Consider the following 21487-nt stretch of genomic DNA (forward strand, 5'->3'; position numbering starts at 1 on the left):
CTGTCTGGTTTAATAGAGTGGTCTGTGTCAAAACCAGGGCCTAGTTAATATATTGAACAGCACTGTTGCATAATTTAAATTTCCTTTTTTGTTTGTTTGTTTTTCTTCACAAACGTATTAGTGTGCACTCTACCATTTAGTCCATAATTAATAATTGGGCTGCTCCTATTTAGTTTAACATATTTCCATGTGGTATAAAGGGAAGGAGTAACACAAAATATATTATCCTTGTCAATGCCAGTTATTCATTCTCTAGGACAGCCAAAAATTGCCCAGCCAGCAAACTTCAGATCATCATGTTTGACCTAGTTGGCACTATGCTTCTCTACAAAACTGTACAGTGTCTATTGCTACTACAATATGCTTAATCTGATAATGATTCAATAACCTAGCTAATTTGATTGCCACTTCTGCTGCGCACCCATGTATAGCAGAAGACAGACTTACAGAGCTCTGTTTTACCTACTCTACCTGTATAAAATAATCCAATATAAGCCTAATGTACATAGTTATCCCTAACATGATCTTTTACTCATAAGAGAATGTTACCGTGAATATAGACCCTATGATATTGTGGGTGCTTTGTGTAGAGTTATATGTGCTACATGCTGGAAACTTAATCTGGTATCTCGCCTAAGGTACTAAATAGGTCACCAAGGTTCACTTACCCCCTCTCTGTGATTCATGCTAGTAAGGTGGGACACATGGGTGAGTTTTTAACTAGTAAAGCGCCATAAAATGCATATAATAAACTTCCTTTTGTAGCTATTGTTGTAATCCAGTTATGCCTAGCTTCTTATGTTATTGATACCTTAGGGCCCAAGAGTGGTCCGATATAATTCACTTCCTAGTTAAGCGTGTACCATAGTAATCCTACTTGTTCTGGTTTATGCTTTTCCAAGCCCAAGAGAGGCTATAGATTAATTTACCTCCATTGAACATTATCACCTCACTAAGGTCAAAAAGTGGCCTATTATTCCAAGAGGAGGACCATTTAAATTTAAAAATGAGGTTACAGCTACCTTTGCCTATTTACTTTTTGAAATTTTGAGTATATGAGACTATTTGTTATTTTATCAATGTGATTCTACTCTGTCTGTAATTCCTAAGTTTTGGCAATTTAACATGTTTTGTATATGTTATTTACCTCAATAAAAAAAAATTTTGAAAAAAAAAAAAAACTCAGAGCAGCAGGGAGGGGGAAGGAGGGAGAGGGGGATCATACCGAGGAGGTTGGATAAGAGGGTGGGAAATCGATCTGGAAGGGGGACGGGATAAATGAGGTGGGGGACAGCTACACTATAGAAAAAATGTGTGGTTTATTTTAAATGTATTTAATAAACTTGGCAAATTTTGGAAAACTAAGATGGTGATAATTAATTAGAGGGGGGAGGGTTAGACAGTTTTTTGGGAGGGATCATGGAGGTGGGAAGGTAAGGGGATAATCCTACACTGAAGAACATAATTATAATTTTTTTAAAAAGGGTCTAATACTGCATACTGGCAGACTGTCTGAAAGCAGTAAAGATAGCAGTCACCATTGGGGGGTGGGGGAGGGAAAAGAGCTGATTGAGAGGGATCAGGGGGTGAGAAGTGTCAGGTGGGAGGCTGATCTCTACACCAAAGCTAAAATTAATCTTACAATAATAAAAGTGTGGTGCGCAGCGGCAATTGGCGGACTTCTAATTACAAAAAAAATTATAGTGTTAATAGGTAAATATAAAAAAGGCTCTATTTCTGTTTAAATGTAGTGATGGCAAAAATGATAAAAATGCTCTGGTCTTTTGGGGAAGTTTTAGTTTGAAATGCCCGGACAGGGACATGAAACCCAAATTTTTCTTTCATGATTTAGGTAGAACATGCAATTTTAAACAACTTTCCAATTTACTTTAATTATCAAATGTGTTTCATTCTCTAGGTATCATTTGTTGAAGGAGCAGCTGTGCACTACTGGTTTCTAACTGAACACACGAGTGAGCCAATGACAATCGGTTTATATATGCAGCCACCAATCAGCAGCTAGAACCTAGGTTCTTTGCTGCTCCTGAGCTTACCTAGATAAACCTTTTAGCAAAGGATAACAAGAGAAGGAAGCAAATTAAATAATATAAGTATTTTGGAAAGATGTTTAAAATTGTATGCTCTACCTAAATCAAAGAAAAAATTTAGGTTTCATGTCCCTTTAAGGGGTTAAGCATTGCAGCTAAGGCCCCTAAGCATTCATATAGTTTGAAATTACCCAGAGGTGAGTTTACACAAACTTACTAAAAGGATAGATTCTGAGGTTTGATTGAGCTTTTCCTTTATTTTTTAGTAGGCATGGGTGAAACTTTGTATTCGGAATTTATTTGGTAAACAAATGGTGAATATGGCAGCAGGCAGCGGCTATTTTTGGCGCTGAATATATAAGTATGGATTTACACAGATCTTTGTGTGTTTCACTTTCACACTGATATATCTGGCATTGAAAATACCCAAATATCACTGCTTGCGGCAATATTTGGCACTCGTTTAGCAAACAAAATGCCAAATCCAAAATTCTGCCCATGCCTTATGTGAGAGAGGTAGAGTCATTTCTACATAAATGACAAAAATCCTCTATAGGATCAGCACTTTAATCAAGTTGTAGAATGCCCAGTAGGGTCAGTAGATTATAATAATGTAGAAAATGTTCACACCTACTGGAATTTATAATAATTAAACACTTTACTCAAGTAATGCATTTGGGGATAAATGATCTGAGGAAGGGTCATTTGTCCATGAAATGACATTTGAATAATTAATTCTTACAAATTCCAATGTCTGTGGACACTAAATTATTACACAAAGAGCAACATAGTCTTTGAAATGTGACTGACAAAGATCTGGGGTAAGTGGGGCTACTTAGGTACACTGTACTGGGGTATTAATGTTGGATCATAGATGTCATGCATGCTCTGACTCTTATGAGGACCTAGGATTACTCTACAGGGCTGTAAACTTTGCCCAAATAATCTAAACAATAGTTCCAGTGCAGGATGCAATGCCTTTTAAATCTTCCCCTTTTAGATCCCAGAAGTTTCCATGTGCTATAGAAAAAAATAAAGGGAGGCAGCACTCCAAAAAAGTAGAGTAGTACTTACACTACCACGTCCAGCTAACTAGAATATTTATCAGGCACAGAATTAGAAATATTTGATATTAAAGGACTAGGAAAGCATATAATTGACTATGGCTTTGATTAAAACTGACGTGCAGTAAATAGCATAGAAGACGTAAACTATCAGCAGCCCTACTGTTACTATTTGAAAGTTATGTGCCATTAAATGAGAAATCATGAAGTAGTTGCTAAAAATTGCTTAATAAGAGTCATATAATGACAACCTTCTACCCTTCTTACACCAGATGTAGGGACCTACATGGAGGAGGGAACCTCAGGACAGATGTTCTAATTTCTTGATACTTCTGCACTACTCTAGTGTAACAGTTTTTGAGCAAAAGGATTCAGTGAGAAACACTGACAAAATGTACCCCCCCCCCCACCTTGGATAATAGTGACATTATCCACCCCAGATCCTTACACTGAGAGGTTTTTGGAGAAGATGCTTGTGCTAATCTCTTTGACCAGATGTGTGAATTATTCAATTCTCAACATTTATGTGATCAAAGATCAAGGTACTCCTGTTGACAGCTTGTTAAGAACCTTAAAATTAGATATCTTGATAGACCTTAAAAACAAAACCGGTTAAAAAGCAGGATTTTACTTTGGAAAACTTTTTTTTAAGAACTGACTAAAAACTCACCAGTCCCTTTTTTATGCAGAAAGATAAGTTAAAAGAAGATCATGAACTCCTGGGAAAGGCTTGGCAGTAGCAGGCCAAGTTCTAGAATAAGTGACTGATTTACTGTTCAATTGTATGTATTGGGTACTGCAGTAGTGAACAAGGTAACTACTGAGTACAGATGAATATGAGCGCTCTAAATGAGTACAGATGAATATGTGCACTCTAAATGAGTACAGATGAATATGTGCACTCTAAATGAGTACAGATGAATATATGCGCTCTAAATGAGTACAGATGAATATGAGCGCTCTCAATGAGTACAGATGAATATGTGCGCTCTCAATGAGTACAGATGAATATGAGCGCTCTAAATGAGTACAGATGAATATGAGCACTCTCAATGAGTACAGATGAATATGAGCGCTCTAAATGAGTACAGATGAATATGAGCGCTCTAAATAAGTACAGATGAATATATGCACTCTAAATGAGTACAGATGAGTATATGCGCTCTAAATGAGTACAGATGAATATGAGCGCTCTAAATGAGTACAGATGAATATGTGCGCTCTCAATGAGTACAGATGAATATGTGCGCTCTAAATGAGTACAGATGAATATGATTTTCCCTTATTTGGCTCCATCCTGTTACCAAAGAAGCACAAACTTGAATACATTTATTGTTGGTAACATAACTAAGCAGTAGCCTTTCATTTACGAACAATGGTTTGTTCAATATTATGCACCATTTGTGTACTTTGGATGTATTGTGATTATCCCACACAAATGTAAATTTTATACTGTAGCCCAAGTTCACCTAGTTCGTGATATGAAATGAAAAATAATAAACGTGGCATTTTATAGAACACATCATTTGTACACTGTAAAACAATATTTTTATGCCATTTTCAAATATAGCCTAAGAAGGATTTTAAAAAGTAATTTCAAAAAATTACTTTTTTTTTTTTCTTCAAAAGAAGCAGAACAAGTTACTGAGGATAGGAAATATAAAATTCTATTAGAAACACAATATGCCACATTATGAAGATAAGAAACTGTTATAACGTTAAACATCAAGGGGTCGATCCGATATAAAGCATCGCCCGCAAAAGCCGGCGACGCCAATATTTACGCTGATTTGGTATCACATATACGGCGTAACCTAGAAGTTACGCGCGTATATTTCTGCCGTCGCCCGTAGTTTTTTGGGCCATAGGCAGGTATACCAAACCAGCGCAGTTTGGTATCCAATATGCAGCGTAAGGACTTACGTGGCGAAAATGGAGAAAACTTACTCCATTTTCACCTCGCCACAAAAAGCAGCCGTAAGAAGCCTTACGCTGACTATTGGAGCCCCGTAACTCCCTAAACTGGCTGCTAAAATAAACCTAACACCTAACGCATGCGCAATGTCTATCTCCCTGTCAACCGCGATCTTCTAAAATAAAGCTAACACCTAACGCATGCGCAATGTCTATCTCCCTGTCAACCGCGATCCACCCCCCCCCCCCCCGAAATCCCTAATAAAGTTATTACCCCCTAAACCGCCGCTCCCGGACCCCGCCGCCATCTACATAAACTAACCCCCTACTGTGAGCCCCTAAAACCGCCGCCATCTACCTTATCTATCCCCTAATTAGAACCCCTTACACCGCTGTCATCTACTTTATCTATCCCCTAATCTGACCCCTTACACCGCCGCCACCAATATAAAAATTATTAACCCCTAATTTAATCTACCTACCCCGCCGCCAGCTATGTTATCTATATTAACCCTAAGTATATTATAGTTAATATAGTTATTACATTATATATATTAACTATATTAACCCTAATTATATTAGGGTTAATATAGTTACTATAGTATTTATATTAACTATATTAACTCTATCTAACCCTAACACCCCTAACTAAATTTATATTAAATTAATCTAATTCATTTATAAACTAAAATATTCCTATTTAAATCTAAATACTTACCTATAAAATAAACCCTAAGATAGCTACAATATAATTAATAATTACATTGTAGCTATGTTAGGGTTAATATTTATTTTACAGGTAAATAGTTAATTATTTTAACTAGGTATAATAGATATTAAATAGTTATTAACTATTTAATATCTACCTAGTTAAAATAATTACCCAATTACCTGTAAAATAAATCCTAACCTAAGTTACAAATACACCTACACTATCAATAAATTTAATAAACTACAAACATCTATCTAAAAATACAATTAAATTAACTAAACTAAATTACAAAAAAAAACAAACACTAAATTACAAAAAATAAAAAAAAGATTACAAGATTTTTAAGCTAATTACACCTATTCTAAGCCCCCTAATAAATAATAAACCCCCAAAATAAAAAAAATTCCCTGCCCTATTCTAAATTAAACAAATTTCAAAGCTCTTTACCTTACCAGCCCTTAAAAGGGCCTTTTGTGGGGCATGCCCCAAAGAATTCAGCTCTTTTGCATACAACAAATACAATCCCCCCCCCCCCCATTACAACCCACCACCCACATACCCCTATTCTAAACCCACCCAAACCCCCCTTAAAAAAGCCTAACACTACCCCCCTGAAGATCTCCCTACCTTGTCTTCACCACACCGGGCCGAACTCCTGATCCGATCCGGGCGATGTCTTCCTCCAAGCGGCAAAGAAGAATTCTTCCTCCGGCGACGTACAGGTAATTGGGAAATTATTTTAACTAGGTAGATATTAAATAGTTAATAACTATTTAATATCTATTATACCTAGTTAAAATAATTAACTATTTACCTGTAAAATAAATATTAACCCTAACATAGCTACAATGTAATTATTAATTATATTGTAGCTATCTTAGGGTTTATTTTATAGGTAAGTATTTAGATTTAAATAGGAATATTTTAGTTTATAAATGAATTAGATTAATTTAATATAAATTTAGTTAGGGGTGTTAGGGTTAGATAGAGTTAATATAGTTAATATAAATACTATAGTAACTATATTAACTATATTAACCCTAATATAATTAGGGTTAATATAGTTAATATATATAATGTAATAACTATATTAACTATAATATACTTAGGGTTAATATAGATAACATAGCTGGCGGCGGGGTAGGTAGATTAAATTAGGGGTTAATCATTTTAATAGAGATGGCGGCGGTGTAAGGGGCTTACATTAGGGGTTAATAATTTTAATATAGATGGCGGCGGTGTTAGGGGCTCACTTTAGGGGGTTATAGATATAATATAGCTGGCGGCGGGGTACGGGAGCGGCGGTTTAGGGGTTAATAGCTTTTTTATTGTTAGGATAGTGAGGGGGGATAGCGGATAGAGGGTTAGACGTGTCGGGCTATGTTAGGGAGGCGTGTTAGACAGTGCGGGCTATGTTAGGGAGGCGTGTTAGACAGTGCGGGTGTTTTAGACTTTAGTCAGGTTTTATAGGCGCCGGCAGTTTCTAACGTGCCGCAAGTCACTGGCGACGCCAGAAATTTGTACTTGCGCAGATTTCTGGACATCGCTGGTTTGTGAGACTTACGGCACGTTAGCATCTGACGGCGACTTATATGGGATAGCTCGAGTTGCGAGCTGAAACTGCGGGCGACGCCGGTTCCCTCGCTTGCGCCGCAAATTGCGATCTATATCGGATCGCGCCCCAAGAATGTTTGCTGATCAAGTTGTTCCAAAAACAATGACATTCTACTTACTCACATGAGAGTAATGCATTTATAAACACCTTTATGAATATTCTTACATTACATTATTTTTTTCATGTCTTACACAATAATAGTGCTTTAATATTGTTTTTTTTTATCATAAAAAATGTCATACCTATGAGAATCAAGGTAAAGCCCTACAGGTGCATAAATCATTGTAAGGTCTAAACAGATATCATTTTGAAGTTTGAAATGTATAAATGTAAGAAAAAAAAATGTTTTCAGTCAGACAATGTTATGGTAGTGGCATATATCAATAATCAGGTGAGATTTCGCTGTTCCTTAGCCATGGGAATTATCTCAGATTCTTTATTGGGCAGAGGACACATGTTGTCTAATCTCTGTAGTCCATATCCCAGGGGTGGCCAAATTGGAGGCAGATTTTCTCAATCGTCAATCCCTGCATCCAGGGGAATTGTCTCTTCATCTGGATGTTTTCATTCAGATTGTAGGTCTTTGGGGTCTCCCAGAGATGGATCTGATGGATTCTCATTTGAACAACAAACATCCCAGGTGCTTTGCAAGTTTCAGGAATCCTCAGGCAGAGTTAGTGGATGCTCTAGTAGCTTCATGGTCTTTTTTGTCTTATATATTTCCTCGTCTGGTTCTTCTGCTAAGGATATTGATTGCTCTAACCTGGCATCTAGCATCGCAGGACTTGGTTTGCAGATCTGGTTCAGATGTCCAGTTGTCCACAATGGCCTCTTCCTTTGCGTCAATATCTTCTCAAGGTACCTTTTTTCATCAGGATCTCTAAGCTTGATGGCATGGAGATTGAATGGTTAACTCTTAGACAGAGTGGTTTTTCTTAATCCATTATTGAGACTTTGGTTCTGGTTCATAAACCTGTGACTAGGAAGATCTAGCATAAGGTTTGGAAGGCGTTTGTTTCTTGGTATTCAGTTCATGGTTTTTCCTGCCATTATTTTAGAATTCCTAGGATTTTGCAGTTTCTTCAGGATGGTTTGGACATGGGTTTATCCACCAGTTCTCTTAGAGGTTAGATTTCGGCTCTTTCAGTTATGTTTCATAAGAAGTTTCATAAGTGTTCAGGATTAAGCCTGTTATTGAGCTGATTTCTCTTACAGGGGACCTTAATCTGTTTTTAAAGGTTTTGCAGGCTCCATTGGAGCCCATGCATAAGGTGGATATCAAGCTTTTATCTTGGAAGGTTTTGTTTATTTTTGTTATCTCTTCTGCTATGAGAGTCTCTGAATTGTTTGCCCTTTCTTTTGATCCTCCTCATCTTATTTTTCATCAGGATAAGGCAGTTTTGAGAAGTAAGTTTGATTTCCTACTTAAAGAAGTGTCTTCGAACAACATGAGTAAGGAAATTGTTGTTCATCTTTTTTGTCGTAGTCCCAAGAATTCTCCATTATCTGAATGTTGCTAGAGCTTTAAAGCACTATTTGTAGGCTACTAAGGATTTCAGACAAACTTCTAGTTGGTTTGTTTAGGGGCAGGTCAATAAAAATGTTGACCTGCCACTGCCTGCACTGATATCATGTGAGTGTGATGTGATGCTTCACTAGTGTCTCTGTCTCTGACTACAGAGGTTAGTGTTTCTGTTTTACCAATTGGTGTTTGTGTGTGTGTGTGTGTGTATATGTATTTATGTGACTGTGTGTGTATTTATGCATGTATGTGTATGTTTGTGGAACCAGCAAATTACAGACCTTGTTACTACAGCATGGGGTAAACAGTGTCACTATACAGTACCATTATGTACAGTACGGGGGGGCTGGACCATGTCACAGACTGCTGTGGTCACTTTATAAAGTACAGGGGCGGGAAGGGTCAGGCCAGCCTTCTCACCGGCAGATTATAGACTGTGTCGCTAACTCACTATATTCAGTAGTAGGGGGGAGACCATCTCACAGACTGTGGGCACAGGGTACCTCCTTTTGCAGACATGTTATTTGATTCACATTTTTTTTCTGTATTAAATGTTAAAAAAAAGAAAAGATATTTATCAATTTCACCTTTTTTTTTGGGGGGGGGATTCTTAGATTATTGCACCCGGGTCCTGTGGTTTCTAGTTACGCCTCTGGGTTTGTTCATTCATTTTTCTTGTTCTAGAATAGGGCAGAAAGCTATGTCTGTTTCTTTGGAGTCCTGGCTTAAGCTTTTGATTAAGAAGGCTTACTTGGAGGTGGGTGAGTCTCCTCCTAAATGGATTACTGCCCATACTACCAGATCAGTTTCAGCATCTTGAGCTATTAAGAATGAAGCCTCTGAGGATCAAATTTGCAAAGCAGTTATTTGGTCTTTTTTACAAACTTTTACTAAATTTTACCATTTTAATGTTTTTTACGTCTTCTAAAACAGCCATTTTGTAGGAAAGGCCTTCAGGCTGCTGTTTCTGGTTCATGTTGTTTTTTTGTTAGGTTCTGTTTGCATATGTTTTTTTTTTGTTTTGCATAATAGAAAAAATAAAGAGTCTAAGTATTGGGGGGGGGGGGGTGGACAATAGATAAACTTTACAGGATTTTATATCATGCTTGTCCTTCCCTCATCACTGCTTGGGTTTATATATAATCAAGGGTGGGGGAAGCGGCTAGAGAGTAAGTTAACAGGAAACCTATATATTATTATTACATATAAGGTCAATCTTGTATTATTGAAATTTAATTACCTGCCACAGATATAGAGCAAAAAAAGCAGAACACAACAAAGTAATTGTAATAGATTATACAATTGTATATAGTATGCTCTAATCTGTGTTCCAGTTTGAAACTCTGCCCTAAAGATCACAGTCAGTATTTAAATTATAAATTTCATACATTCATACTTATATCTTTATTAAAAAAAAAACTGCCACACATACAATAGCTTTAGCTAACGTTAAAACCACTAAGCCCAGTTGGGGTATAAATTCCCATATGATTTCTAGAACTCAGATTAGAAATTTAAATTGTAACACCTAGCAGTACCATAGTAGTTCTAAATTAAGCCCTTACAATCCGAGGGCTGTAATTAAATTATCCTAGTTTATATTTTTAAACAGTATACTGATCGGCTTGTAACTAAAATGAGTTAACCAGTAGATTATTAACAACGAGGCTTAGCAAATTAAAATAAAGGAAAGACAAAGCTTCTCCACAAGAATGCCTGACGCGCGTTTCACAAAAAACGCTTCCTCAGAGGGGGTTTATTTGTTTCCTATGAGTAATGGAGCGTGTATTCTCACTAACTGTATGAAAGAAAACATAATTTATGCTTATCTGATAAATTCATTTATTTCATGGTGATGATAGCCCATGAGACCCATCCTGTTTTTCTTCTGGTGGTATCTTTTTTTTTTCTTTTTGTCCTGCTCCTTTTTTGATCATTACTTTTCCTACCTTTCTTGCTTGGCTATACGTCAGACTAGTTTCTAGTAAGGTGGGAGGGGTTTTGCAGAGCTCTTAAGGTTTGGGAATCTTTGCCGCCTCCTGTTGGCCAAGAAGAGTAATTCCAAGGAGTAATGGATTGTAGACTTTCACCACCATGAAAGAAATTAATTTATCATGTAGGCATAAATTATGTTTTGTTTTCATGCAGAGATGTACATATACAATAATGTATAATGCCCAGAAACAACAACTGTCTGGTGGACTTTCCTATCAAAAGAAGAAGCAAAAACATCAAAATGGTAGAATTTAAAAGTATGTAAGGAAGACCAAGTAGCACTGAGGTCTCATTCTCAAATCCCATGAAGTAGTACCTGAAATGGTAGAATGGTCAGTAATCCATTTAGGAGTAGATTGACCCGCCTCCAAGTAAGCTTTATGCATCAAAAGCTTCAACCAAGGGGCTAACGAGACCCTTTCTTGAACCAGAAAAATAAGCAAACAGGCTAGAAGACTGTCTAAATCCTTAGTAGACTGCAAAAACAATTTGACCGCATTCAAATTATGAAGAAGCTCTTTTTAGGATTCTTTGGATTAGGGCAAAAATAGGGAAAAACAATCTCATGTTTGAAGTTATCAGAAGTTCTCAAAACTGCCTTATCCTGATGAAAAACAAAATAACAAACAACGAGAAAAAGAGGTGTACTAAGGCACTACTATTATTATGATACAGGAATTTTATTTTCTCTGAATAAGCCAGCTAAGTATTGTGGCTGGGTTATATAGTAAAGAGAGAGGTGGGGTGCTATGTACTTTAATTTCAAACTAGGACAAATCAGTATTATACTGACAAAAACTGTACATCTGATTAGCACTCACATTCCTGAGATAGAATTTTTGTGGATATTGACTTTGATGAGACTCCTAGGATGAGTTCAGAGCTAGAATATTAAAATTTAACTTTTATTCAAAATTATTAAAATATATTACAAACACACAAAGACAAAAACTTTTAAAATTATAGTCTGCTGTTGAGATTGTTTTCTTTATTAAGTGAATTCTCAATAGGACTAAGCTTGTAACATATGAGTTATGAACTATAGTGATAGACTTATCTATAGTTTAATGTTTCATTCATAGCATGATCACTGGTTTATCTTGAGATCTGAGTAGATAGTTTACTAGTGTAGGTTCTTGGGTTGCTCAGATGTCAATTGTCTAATGTAATGTTAGAGTTAGAGCAAAGTGAGTATTGCTACCCTTCACCCTATATTCCCATTAAAGTGGAGCACTATATCTGAGAGGATGTTGCCAACCTTAATATTAAGATTTGTAGGTCATATTAAGGTTGGCGACATCCTCTCAGATATAGTGCTCCACTTTAATGGGAATATAGGGTGAAGGGTAGCAATACTCACTTCGCTCTAACTCTAACATTACATTAGACGATTGACATCTGAGCTACCCAAGAACCTACACTAGTAAACTATCTACTCAGATCTCAAGATAAACCAGTGATCATGCTATGTAATGAAACATTAAACTATAGATAAGTCTATCACTATAGTTCATAACTCATATGTTACAAGCTTAGTCCTATTGAGAATTCACTTAATAAAGAAAACAATCTCAACAGCAGACAATAATTTTTAAAGTTTTTGTCTTTGTGTGTTTGTAATATATTTTAATAATTTTGAATAAAAGTTAAATTTTAATATTCTAGCTCTGAACTCCACCTAGGAGACTCATCAAAGTCAATATCCACAAAAATTGCTAATCAGATGTACAGTTTTTGTCAATATAATACTGATTTGTCCTAGTTTGAAAAACAAAATAAATAGGCTCACAACAGAGAGCAGACAATTAAGAAACTCTTCGAGCAGAAGAGGAGGAACCTGCAAAATTCTTAAAATCAAATTAAGATTTGATGGAGGAGAAATTGGTTTAATCACTGGTTTAATCCTGATTAAAGCCAGGACAAAACTCTGAATATCCAAGACAGAAAAAGCTGAAATTTGGCCGTTTAAAGAACTAGCAGATAAACCCTTATCCAAACCATCCTAAAGAAATTTAAGAATTCTAGGAATTCTAAAAGAGTGCCAACTGAAACCATGTTACACACACCAGGAAATAAAAGCCTTCTAAACCTTGTGATAAATATTCCTTGTAACAGAACTAGAAAAATCTCTCTGCCTTAAAACTAAATTTTTAATCTCCATCAAGTTTAGAGATTTTTAAATCCTGATGAAAAATTGGACCTTGAGACAGAAAGTTGTGATGCAGAGGAAGAGGCTATGGAGGAGAACTGGACGTCTGCACCAGATCCGCAAACCAAGACCTGTGAGGCAAAGCTGGACCAGTCAGGATTGCTGATGACACCTCCTGCTTGATCCTGGCTATCACTCTTGGTAACAGAACAAGAGCAGGAGAAAGGTAGGCCAGACGAAACAACCAAAGAGCATCTACAAACTCTGCCTGAGGATTGCTAGACCTCACAAAATATATGGGGAGCTTTTTGTTCAAACGAGAAGCCATCAGATCCACTTCAAAGAGATCCCACAGATGTACAATCTGAGTGAAAACTTTCCCATTCCCCTGGGTGAAGGAATTGATAGCTGAAAAATTCTGTTTCCCAATTGCTCACCCCTGCAATATGTACTGCAGAAATTATACAGGAATTGCACTCTACCCAAGTCAGAATTCGTGAAACCAGGGAACTGCAAGTTCCTCCTGATGTTTGATGTAAGCCACTGCTGTAAAATTGTGTGACTTGATAAGTCTCTCTTTTCAGGAGAAGGGACTGATTTAAGATTTACACAAGCTGAGAGTAACTTTAGCCTTCTCTGTTCTGTCCAGTAAAGTCTCATGTAAACTGAATCCTTTATCAAACCCAGAAAAGTAATCCTGGACTGAGGGAACAGAAAATTTACTTTCCAACCATGCTCTGGTTGAATAAAACTGGAAGAACCCAACATTTGTGAAGAAGAAACAGAGGAGAACTTTTGGTTCTTAAATTGATAATAGGAACAAAAATGGTTAGAAGCTCTATGATTACCCTTAGACTTCTTAGCTTGAGGAAGAAAAGGTCCTACCCCTCAAATCTCATGGCATGAGAATCTTCACATTGCACCTCACTTGTAATACCTGCGCACATTTGCGGTGCGCTGGTATTAATCAGTTGAGCACAAATATCGCTTTTGCAGAAGCAATATTTTGCCCTTAACTTGTAATCTGGCCCTTAATACATTTAATGCACCCCTCAAATTATGGTTGCTGCCATTTTGTAACCTAGGTTACACTTCAGGTATCTAAACTAGAGTTGCTGCACATATGCAAAGACAGATTTCAAAATGCGGCACCCATGACTAGAATGAGGTGGGAATAACCTCAATATTATGCTTATAAAATGTATGTGTATTAAAATGGTTGAGCAAATGGACAAAGATCATTATAGTATGTGAAAGATGATGCATTGATGTATTGTAAATAATTTTTAATTTTGATAACAATTAAAAAAAAAAATACACTGCTACTATTATGTCATGGCATTAGGGAAAACATAATTTTTCTTCTTTTTTCTTTTATGTAACTGAATGAGTATCATTAACCCCTTAATGACCGAGGACGTGCAGGGTACGTCCTCAAAAAAAAGGCAGTTAACGCCTGAGGACGTACCCTGCACGTCCTCGGTGTGGAAAGCAGCTGGAAGCGATCCTGCTCGCTTCCAGCTGCTTTCCGGTTATTGCAGTGATGCCTCGATATGGAGGCATCCTGCAATAACCTTACATGGCCATCCGATGCAGAGAGAGCCACTCTGTGGCCCTCTCTGCACCGGACATCGATGGCCGGTATCGTTGGTGGGTGGGAGCCGACTTGGGAGGCGGGTGGGCGGCCATCGGTGTGACGTCGAGGGGGGCGGGATCGGGGCCGGGACCGTCGGGGGCGCACACGGACGCGCGCGCGTGCACGGAGGGTGGCGGGCGGGCGCGTGCACGGGGCGGGAGCGGGTGGGAACCGCTACACTACGGAAAATGAATAAAAAGTTAAATGTTAAGTGGCCTAAGCACAAAAAAAATTAAACACAAAAAGAGATCGTGGAGGGGTGGGGGGTTGGTTTTTGTGTGGGGGGGAAGCTACACTACAGAAAAGTCTAAAAAATGTAAAACAAATACATTTTTTCTTCTAAACTGGGTACTGGCAGACAGCTGCCAGTACCCAAGATGGCGCCCATTAAGTTAGAGTGGGAGGGTTATAGAGCTGTTTGGGGGGGATCAGTGACATTGGGGGCTAAGGGGGGATAGTACACAACAGCATATGTAAATATGCTTTAAAAAAAAAACCACCAAAAAATACAAATATAGCTTTTATTTTAGTACTGGCAGACTTTCTGCCAGTACTTAAGATGGCGGGGACAACTGTGGGGTGGGGGAGGGAAGAGAGCTGTTTGGGAGGGATCAGGGGGTCTGATGTTTCAGGTGGGAGGCTGAGCTCTACACTAAATCTAATATTAACCCTGCAAGCTCCCTACAAGCTACCTAATTAACCCCTTCACTGCTAGCCATAATACACGTGTGATGCGCAGCGGCATTTAGCAGCCTTCAAAATACCAAAAAGCAACGCCAAAGCCATATATGTCTGCTATTTCTGAACAAAGGGGATCCCAGAGAAGCATTTACAACCATTTGTGCCATAACTGCACAAGCTGTTTGTAAATGATTTCAGTGAGAAACCTAAAATTTTGAAATATTTTACGTTTTTTTTAATTTGATCGCATTTGGCGGTGAAATGGTGGCATGAAATATACCAAAATGGGCCTAGATCAATACTTGGGGTTGTCTGCTACACTACACTAAAGCTAAAATTACCCCAAAAAGCTCCCTACATGCTCCCTAATTAACCCCTTCACTGCTGGGCATAATACACGTGTGGTGCGCAGTGGCATTTCGTGGCATTCTAATTACCAAAAAGCAACACCAAAGCCATATAAGTATGCTATTTCTGAACAAAGGGGATCCCAGAGAAGAATTTACAACCATTTGTGCCATAATTGCACAAGCTGTTTGTAAATAATTTCAGTGAGAAACCTAAAGTTTGTGAAAAAATTTGTGAAAAAGTGAACAATTTTTTTTATTTGATCGCATTTGGCGGTGAAATGGTGCCATGAAATATACCAAAATGGGCCTAGATCAATACTTTGGGATGTCTACTAAAAATATATATATATATACATGTCAATGGATATTCAGAGATTCCTGAAAGATATCAGTGTTCTAATGTAACTAGTGCTAATTTTGAAAAAAAAATGGTTTGGAAATAGCAAAGTGCTACTTGTATTTATTTCCCTATAACTTGCAAAAAAAGCAAAGAACATGTAAACATTGGGTATTTCTAAACTCAGGATAATATTTAGAAACTATTTAGCATAGGTGTTTTTTGGTGGTTGTAGATATGTAACAGATTTTGGGGGTCAAAGTTAGAAAAAGTGGGGGTTTTTTTCAATTTTTCCTCATATTTTATAATTTTTTTTACAGTAAATTATAAGATATGATGAAAATATTGGTATCTTTAGAAAGTCCATTTAATGGCGAGAAAAATGGTATATAATATGTGTGGGTACAGTAAATGAGTAAGAGGAAAATTACAGCTAAACACAAACACCGCAAAAATGTAAAAATAGCCTTGGTCCCAAACGGACAGAAAATGGAAAAGTGGTCATTAAGGGGTTAATCCATGTAGCAAAGTTGAGTATAAAGCTTTTTCATTTCAATTCTTTCTTTTTCATGAGAACTCCAGTTAGTGCAATGAAGAAATTGCTAACTATAAGTTAAAGATTTTTTTTTATGGGAATTTTAAACTTGCTGGGTTTTTTTTTTCTATAGATTTGTACATTTGGGTCTCTGTCAGCATAGGCAAGACAAGAGAATATCGCGGATGAGCACAAAGCCTTGGGATACAATCACAAAACTGTAAGTGTTATTTCTTTCTACTTATTTATAGCGCTCATTAATCTAATTTGCATATTTGCATTTGTGTCTACGCATGTTTTGTTGTTCATCCCTCCATAGATGAGAAAACTTGCACATGAACCCCAAAGTTATATGAGAAAAGGTTTTTTTGTATCATAATTTGTCCCATAGATTAATCCTACTCAACTCTATTTTAATATGTGATGCATGTCAAAATTTTGTATATGCCTCTATGAAAAATGTGTTTTCCTTTTCTAGTACAGTGTAATTAACTATGTGTTAGCAACAATCCTTATTAGCCCTTACTTCTTAATGGACATTTGTAACGATCTCTGACATTAAAAAATACATTTTATGCTTTTCTTCACATATTGGTTTGTCTGAATTTGAGTTTAGGGGATGGAAATATTTATTGCAATACAAAGCAACACATTGTAAATAACTGTAAATGATTTTTTTTAACTAAATAAAAGAGAGAAAGCTTGTTTAGGTACAAAAAAGGGGGAAGGGAAATACACAAACTGTACAAATTGATTGCATGATTATTAACATAATCATATTTATTGATAATGTGTGCAATAAATATTGAAACATTTTATTAGCTTAAAGGGACATAATACTCAAATGCTAAATCACTTGAAACTGATGCAGTATAACTGTAAAAAGCTGACAGGAAAATATCACCTGAGCATCTCTATGTAAAAAAGGAAGATATTTTACCCCACAATTTCCTCAGCTCAGCAGAGTAAGTTCTGTGTAAAAAGTTATACTCAACTGCTGCTCAGCTGCAGGTAAACAAATAAAATAAAAAATGAAGAAACAGCAGCCAATCAGCATCAGCAGTGCTGAGGTCATGAACTCTTTTACTGTAATCTCATGAGATTTAACTTAACTGTCATGAAATTTCATTGTAAACTTCCTTACACTGAATAGGGAAATAACATGAGAGTGCACGAGGCTCAACCCTTCGACTGTCCCGGGACAGACATACTGATATGCTGCTTAGAAGTCCTTTACAATGGGATGTGGCTACTGAGAAACTTTTGAGGTAAAATATCTTTCTTTTTTACATAGAGATGTTCAGGTGATATTTTCTAGTCTGCTTTTTACAGCTATACTGCATCACTTTCAAGTGTTTCAACATTTGGGTATTATGGCCCTTTAATATTAGCTGGGTGGTCAATAAAACCAGCTCAGTGGTGCGCATATTAGAAAGGACTTGGAGAAAACACTGATACTGTTCAACAGGAAATTCCTTTACCCCTTAACCTTTCTTGTTCCATCATTTGTTTTGGTTCTTTGAGCTCTGATTTTTTTCTACTCGATTTATTGCAACTCATATGGATCCTTCTGATTCCATTATGTTTCATGAATGTTCAATTGTAGCATTTCATCATGATTCCTGCTACCTCAGAATTTCAGAGATTACTGACTACACATTATCTCCCCCTCTAAGATGTGCCCCACCCCTTGCTTCTCTAATCGAGAATGTATTGCATAAGCTTACTATAGCACTGAGGTATTAACCCACATATGCTCTTTAAGAAGCTGATCCCTATAACAGCTATACAGAACAACCCAAAACGTTGCAGACCCTCACCCCCAAAACACTGTAAACACAAAGTTGAGAGCATCTGCTCCTGAATGGAGTACTAAATCCCAGAGAGCCATAGGAAAATATATTTTACTGCCTCTTAGCATGAGAGCTTGGAAACAGGGTGAATATGTATTTCTGTTCTTATTTTCTTTAGTGTTAGTTGTTCTCCATGATGCTTCAAGGTATTCTACTAAGCTCAAACTCTATAATATTATTTGGTTAAATGCATGTCACCCTTGTGATGTTTGCACTCTTACTACCAGATGTTCCATGTTTACTAATCAGTACTGCTGTAGGTTGATTTTAACTTATGCTTTGTTTTATTGGTATTGTATATATTTGTTTATCTCCTTATGTTCCGTTCTCCTACACCAGCCTTTTTTTCCTATACATGCATTCATAGACATTTACCACAATTCCCTTTTTTCTCCTTACCCCTAGTGGTTACGTCGCTTTCTGGTGATTTTTTTATTTTTTTTATTATTAACTTTAGCTGGTTTGGTCGACCTATACTCCAGCTGGTTACTATGTTACTCTCCTTTAGTTTACCATATGATAGAATAATGTTTGATTAACCAGTTTTGATAACTTATCTTATTCATACACATTTGCCTACATCAAGGTTATAACCACTTTCTCCACCTCTCACACTTACTTGGAGCTCACTCCAGAATTCACAATAGGTAGACTATTTCTTCCACGTTTCACTTTTTTTTTTTTCTTTTTTTTTTTTCACTCCTTGCTCATCAGTGCTAAATGATCTTTTCTATCAGCTTTAATGGCTACACTTACATTTTTGACCCACAATGTCCAGGGACTCAACACCCCTGCTAAGAGGGGTTTACTTCTACGTTCTCTACTCATGACTAATCCTGATGTAGTTTTACAGCAGACACATTGGAAATAAGATGATGTTTTCAGATTGAAATATAAGCAATATCTGGTTGTAGAGCGAATTATACCAAAAAGCTAGACGGGTTACAATTATGATAAACCAACAAATGTCCTATGAATTTATACATGTTGAAAAAAATCCTAAGTGAAGTACATTATTTTAATATGCAAATTAGATCATGTTCCCCATACTCTTTTTTTTCCGTATACCTGCCTAGCTCCAAACAACCTCAATGTCTTAAGAGAATAGTCAGTCATTCAATTATTGGAGGGAGATTTTTACATGCTTTAGGAATGTAAATGGGATAGACAGTCTACTATTCCAGCTGGTAAAGATGCTCACGCAGAGAATTTTGACTTCCTATTTTAAAAATAACTATTATGATATCTGGAGATCCTAAGATCCTATATATATTCTGAGAGAGATTGCAACTACTTTTCGCATTCACATAACGCATACACTAAATTCGATTATTTTTCTGTCATATAATTATTTTAGATTTGGCTGTGTATTGACTGAAATTTGTGTCTTACGTAAGACGTATTCCAGGTACAAGTGGTGTCTGCCGCATCAAAATCTATCTGATATTCCTTTTTATGAAGAGCTACGTGCCATTATTCACGAATGATAACAACTCTGTCTCTGACCTTGCCCTCTGGGGATCTCTAAAGGCAACTATTCAAGGTCATATATTTAAGAAACAAGTTCTTATTAAGAAATCCCAAGGCCTTACATTTTCAGTAAGTCAGTGGGAGAGAAGTAACTGTGCTAGTTCATCCCCCCAACTTAGCAATCACATTGCAGAACTAAAGTCTCATATTCATGAATTGGAGTATGCAGGGTGCAGCAAAACCTTCTGCGACTTGTTTACTATATGGGAATAATACAGATATTGGGCTCGCAAACATATTACGATGTTGCACTGGTGTCACACGGATTCACCTACTTAGACACAAAGGCCAAAATGTTGGCACTCCTAAACTTTTTGGGGAGAGATTTGCAAAATACTACAAATCTTTATATAATCTGGAAAGCAGTGGTTCTCTAGAAGCATCCCCTAAGCCCAATATACAGTAATTCCTCAGGGCATTGAGGTTACCCTGTCTTAATGAAGAACAGAGGGAGTCTGTCACCACCCCTATTACTATCAGTGATGTTGTATCCATAATAAAGAAATTAAAATTAATTAAATCTCCAGGTCGAGATGGCTATAGCGCTATGTTTTATAAAACATTTTGTTCAGAACTCTCTCTGCTATTGCTGAGAATATTTCATTAGGCTAGTGGAAAGGAATTTTGAGAAGCCTCTATAATTACTATCCCTAAACCTTGGAAGGATTTAACCTTATTCCAGAGTTACCGGCCTATTTCATTGATAAATATTGATATTAAAATATATTCTAAAATGTTAGCCTCCCTCTTACTTCCCTAGTCCAGCTAGACCAAATGGGGTTTGCTTATAATAGAGAGGGCCCTGATAATACTCGACAATTACTTAACATCTTTCTTGAATCTTCCAGGCTCTGTAGGCATTTCTCTGTGATTTCCTTAGATGCCTAAAAAAGGCCTTCGATCGAGTTCATTGGGATTAATTATGGGGCATTTATGAGATTAAGAAGGCCAATAAGTATTTTCTATTCTACTCCGTCTGCTCAAGTTAGAGGACTAGGTTTCTGATCTCTAATGGCACCAGACAGGGGTGTCTGCTTTCACCCCTGCTTTTTTCTTTAGCTTTTGAGCCTTTAGCAGCACATATCAGGGAAAATCAGAATACTGACAGTATCATGCTATTTGTCACTAATCACAAAATCACACCATTTTCTGACAATAGCACTACCAGCTCTTCCAGACCCTTAGATGCCCTTCTTCATTTGTTTTAAGCGTTAACACAGTTTGGAGATTTCTCCTTCTATAAACTAAATTATTTAAAGACAGAATCCTTTATGTGGGGATTAACATACTTATCCCCATTCCTTACAGGAGACATTCCCCTTTAAATGTTTTGTTCACTCACTTAGACATTTGGGTGTAGTTATATATAATAACATTTCCAGGATGATTAAAGATAATTCCACTCAAAAATAAGTGGAATTTTTCCTCCATGTAGTGATTGGGTAAAATAACTGCCCTAAAAATTAGTCTCTTGGCTAAACACACCTACTTATTTAGATGTCTCCAATTTCATCTCCCAAAACACTTCTCCAATTCCAAAGTATCA

General features: G+C 36.8%; 1 protein-coding gene across 1 annotated transcript in view; it reads left to right on the forward strand.

Annotated features, from left to right (window-relative positions):
* The window catches only part of FIG4 (FIG4 phosphoinositide 5-phosphatase), a 1077570-nt gene that overhangs the window by 903540 nt on the left and 152543 nt on the right, over nucleotides 1-21487 (forward strand). Inside the window, exon 23 of the mRNA XM_053710848.1 lies at nucleotides 16692-16778. Within this exon, the coding sequence (XP_053566823.1) occupies nucleotides 16692-16778 (87 nt within the window). The remainder of the gene's footprint in view (nucleotides 1-16691; nucleotides 16779-21487) is intronic.

The sequence above is a fragment of the Bombina bombina genome, chromosome 4 (genome assembly GCF_027579735.1).
Source record: "Bombina bombina isolate aBomBom1 chromosome 4, aBomBom1.pri, whole genome shotgun sequence".
Taxonomy (NCBI): domain Eukaryota; kingdom Metazoa; phylum Chordata; class Amphibia; order Anura; family Bombinatoridae; genus Bombina; species Bombina bombina.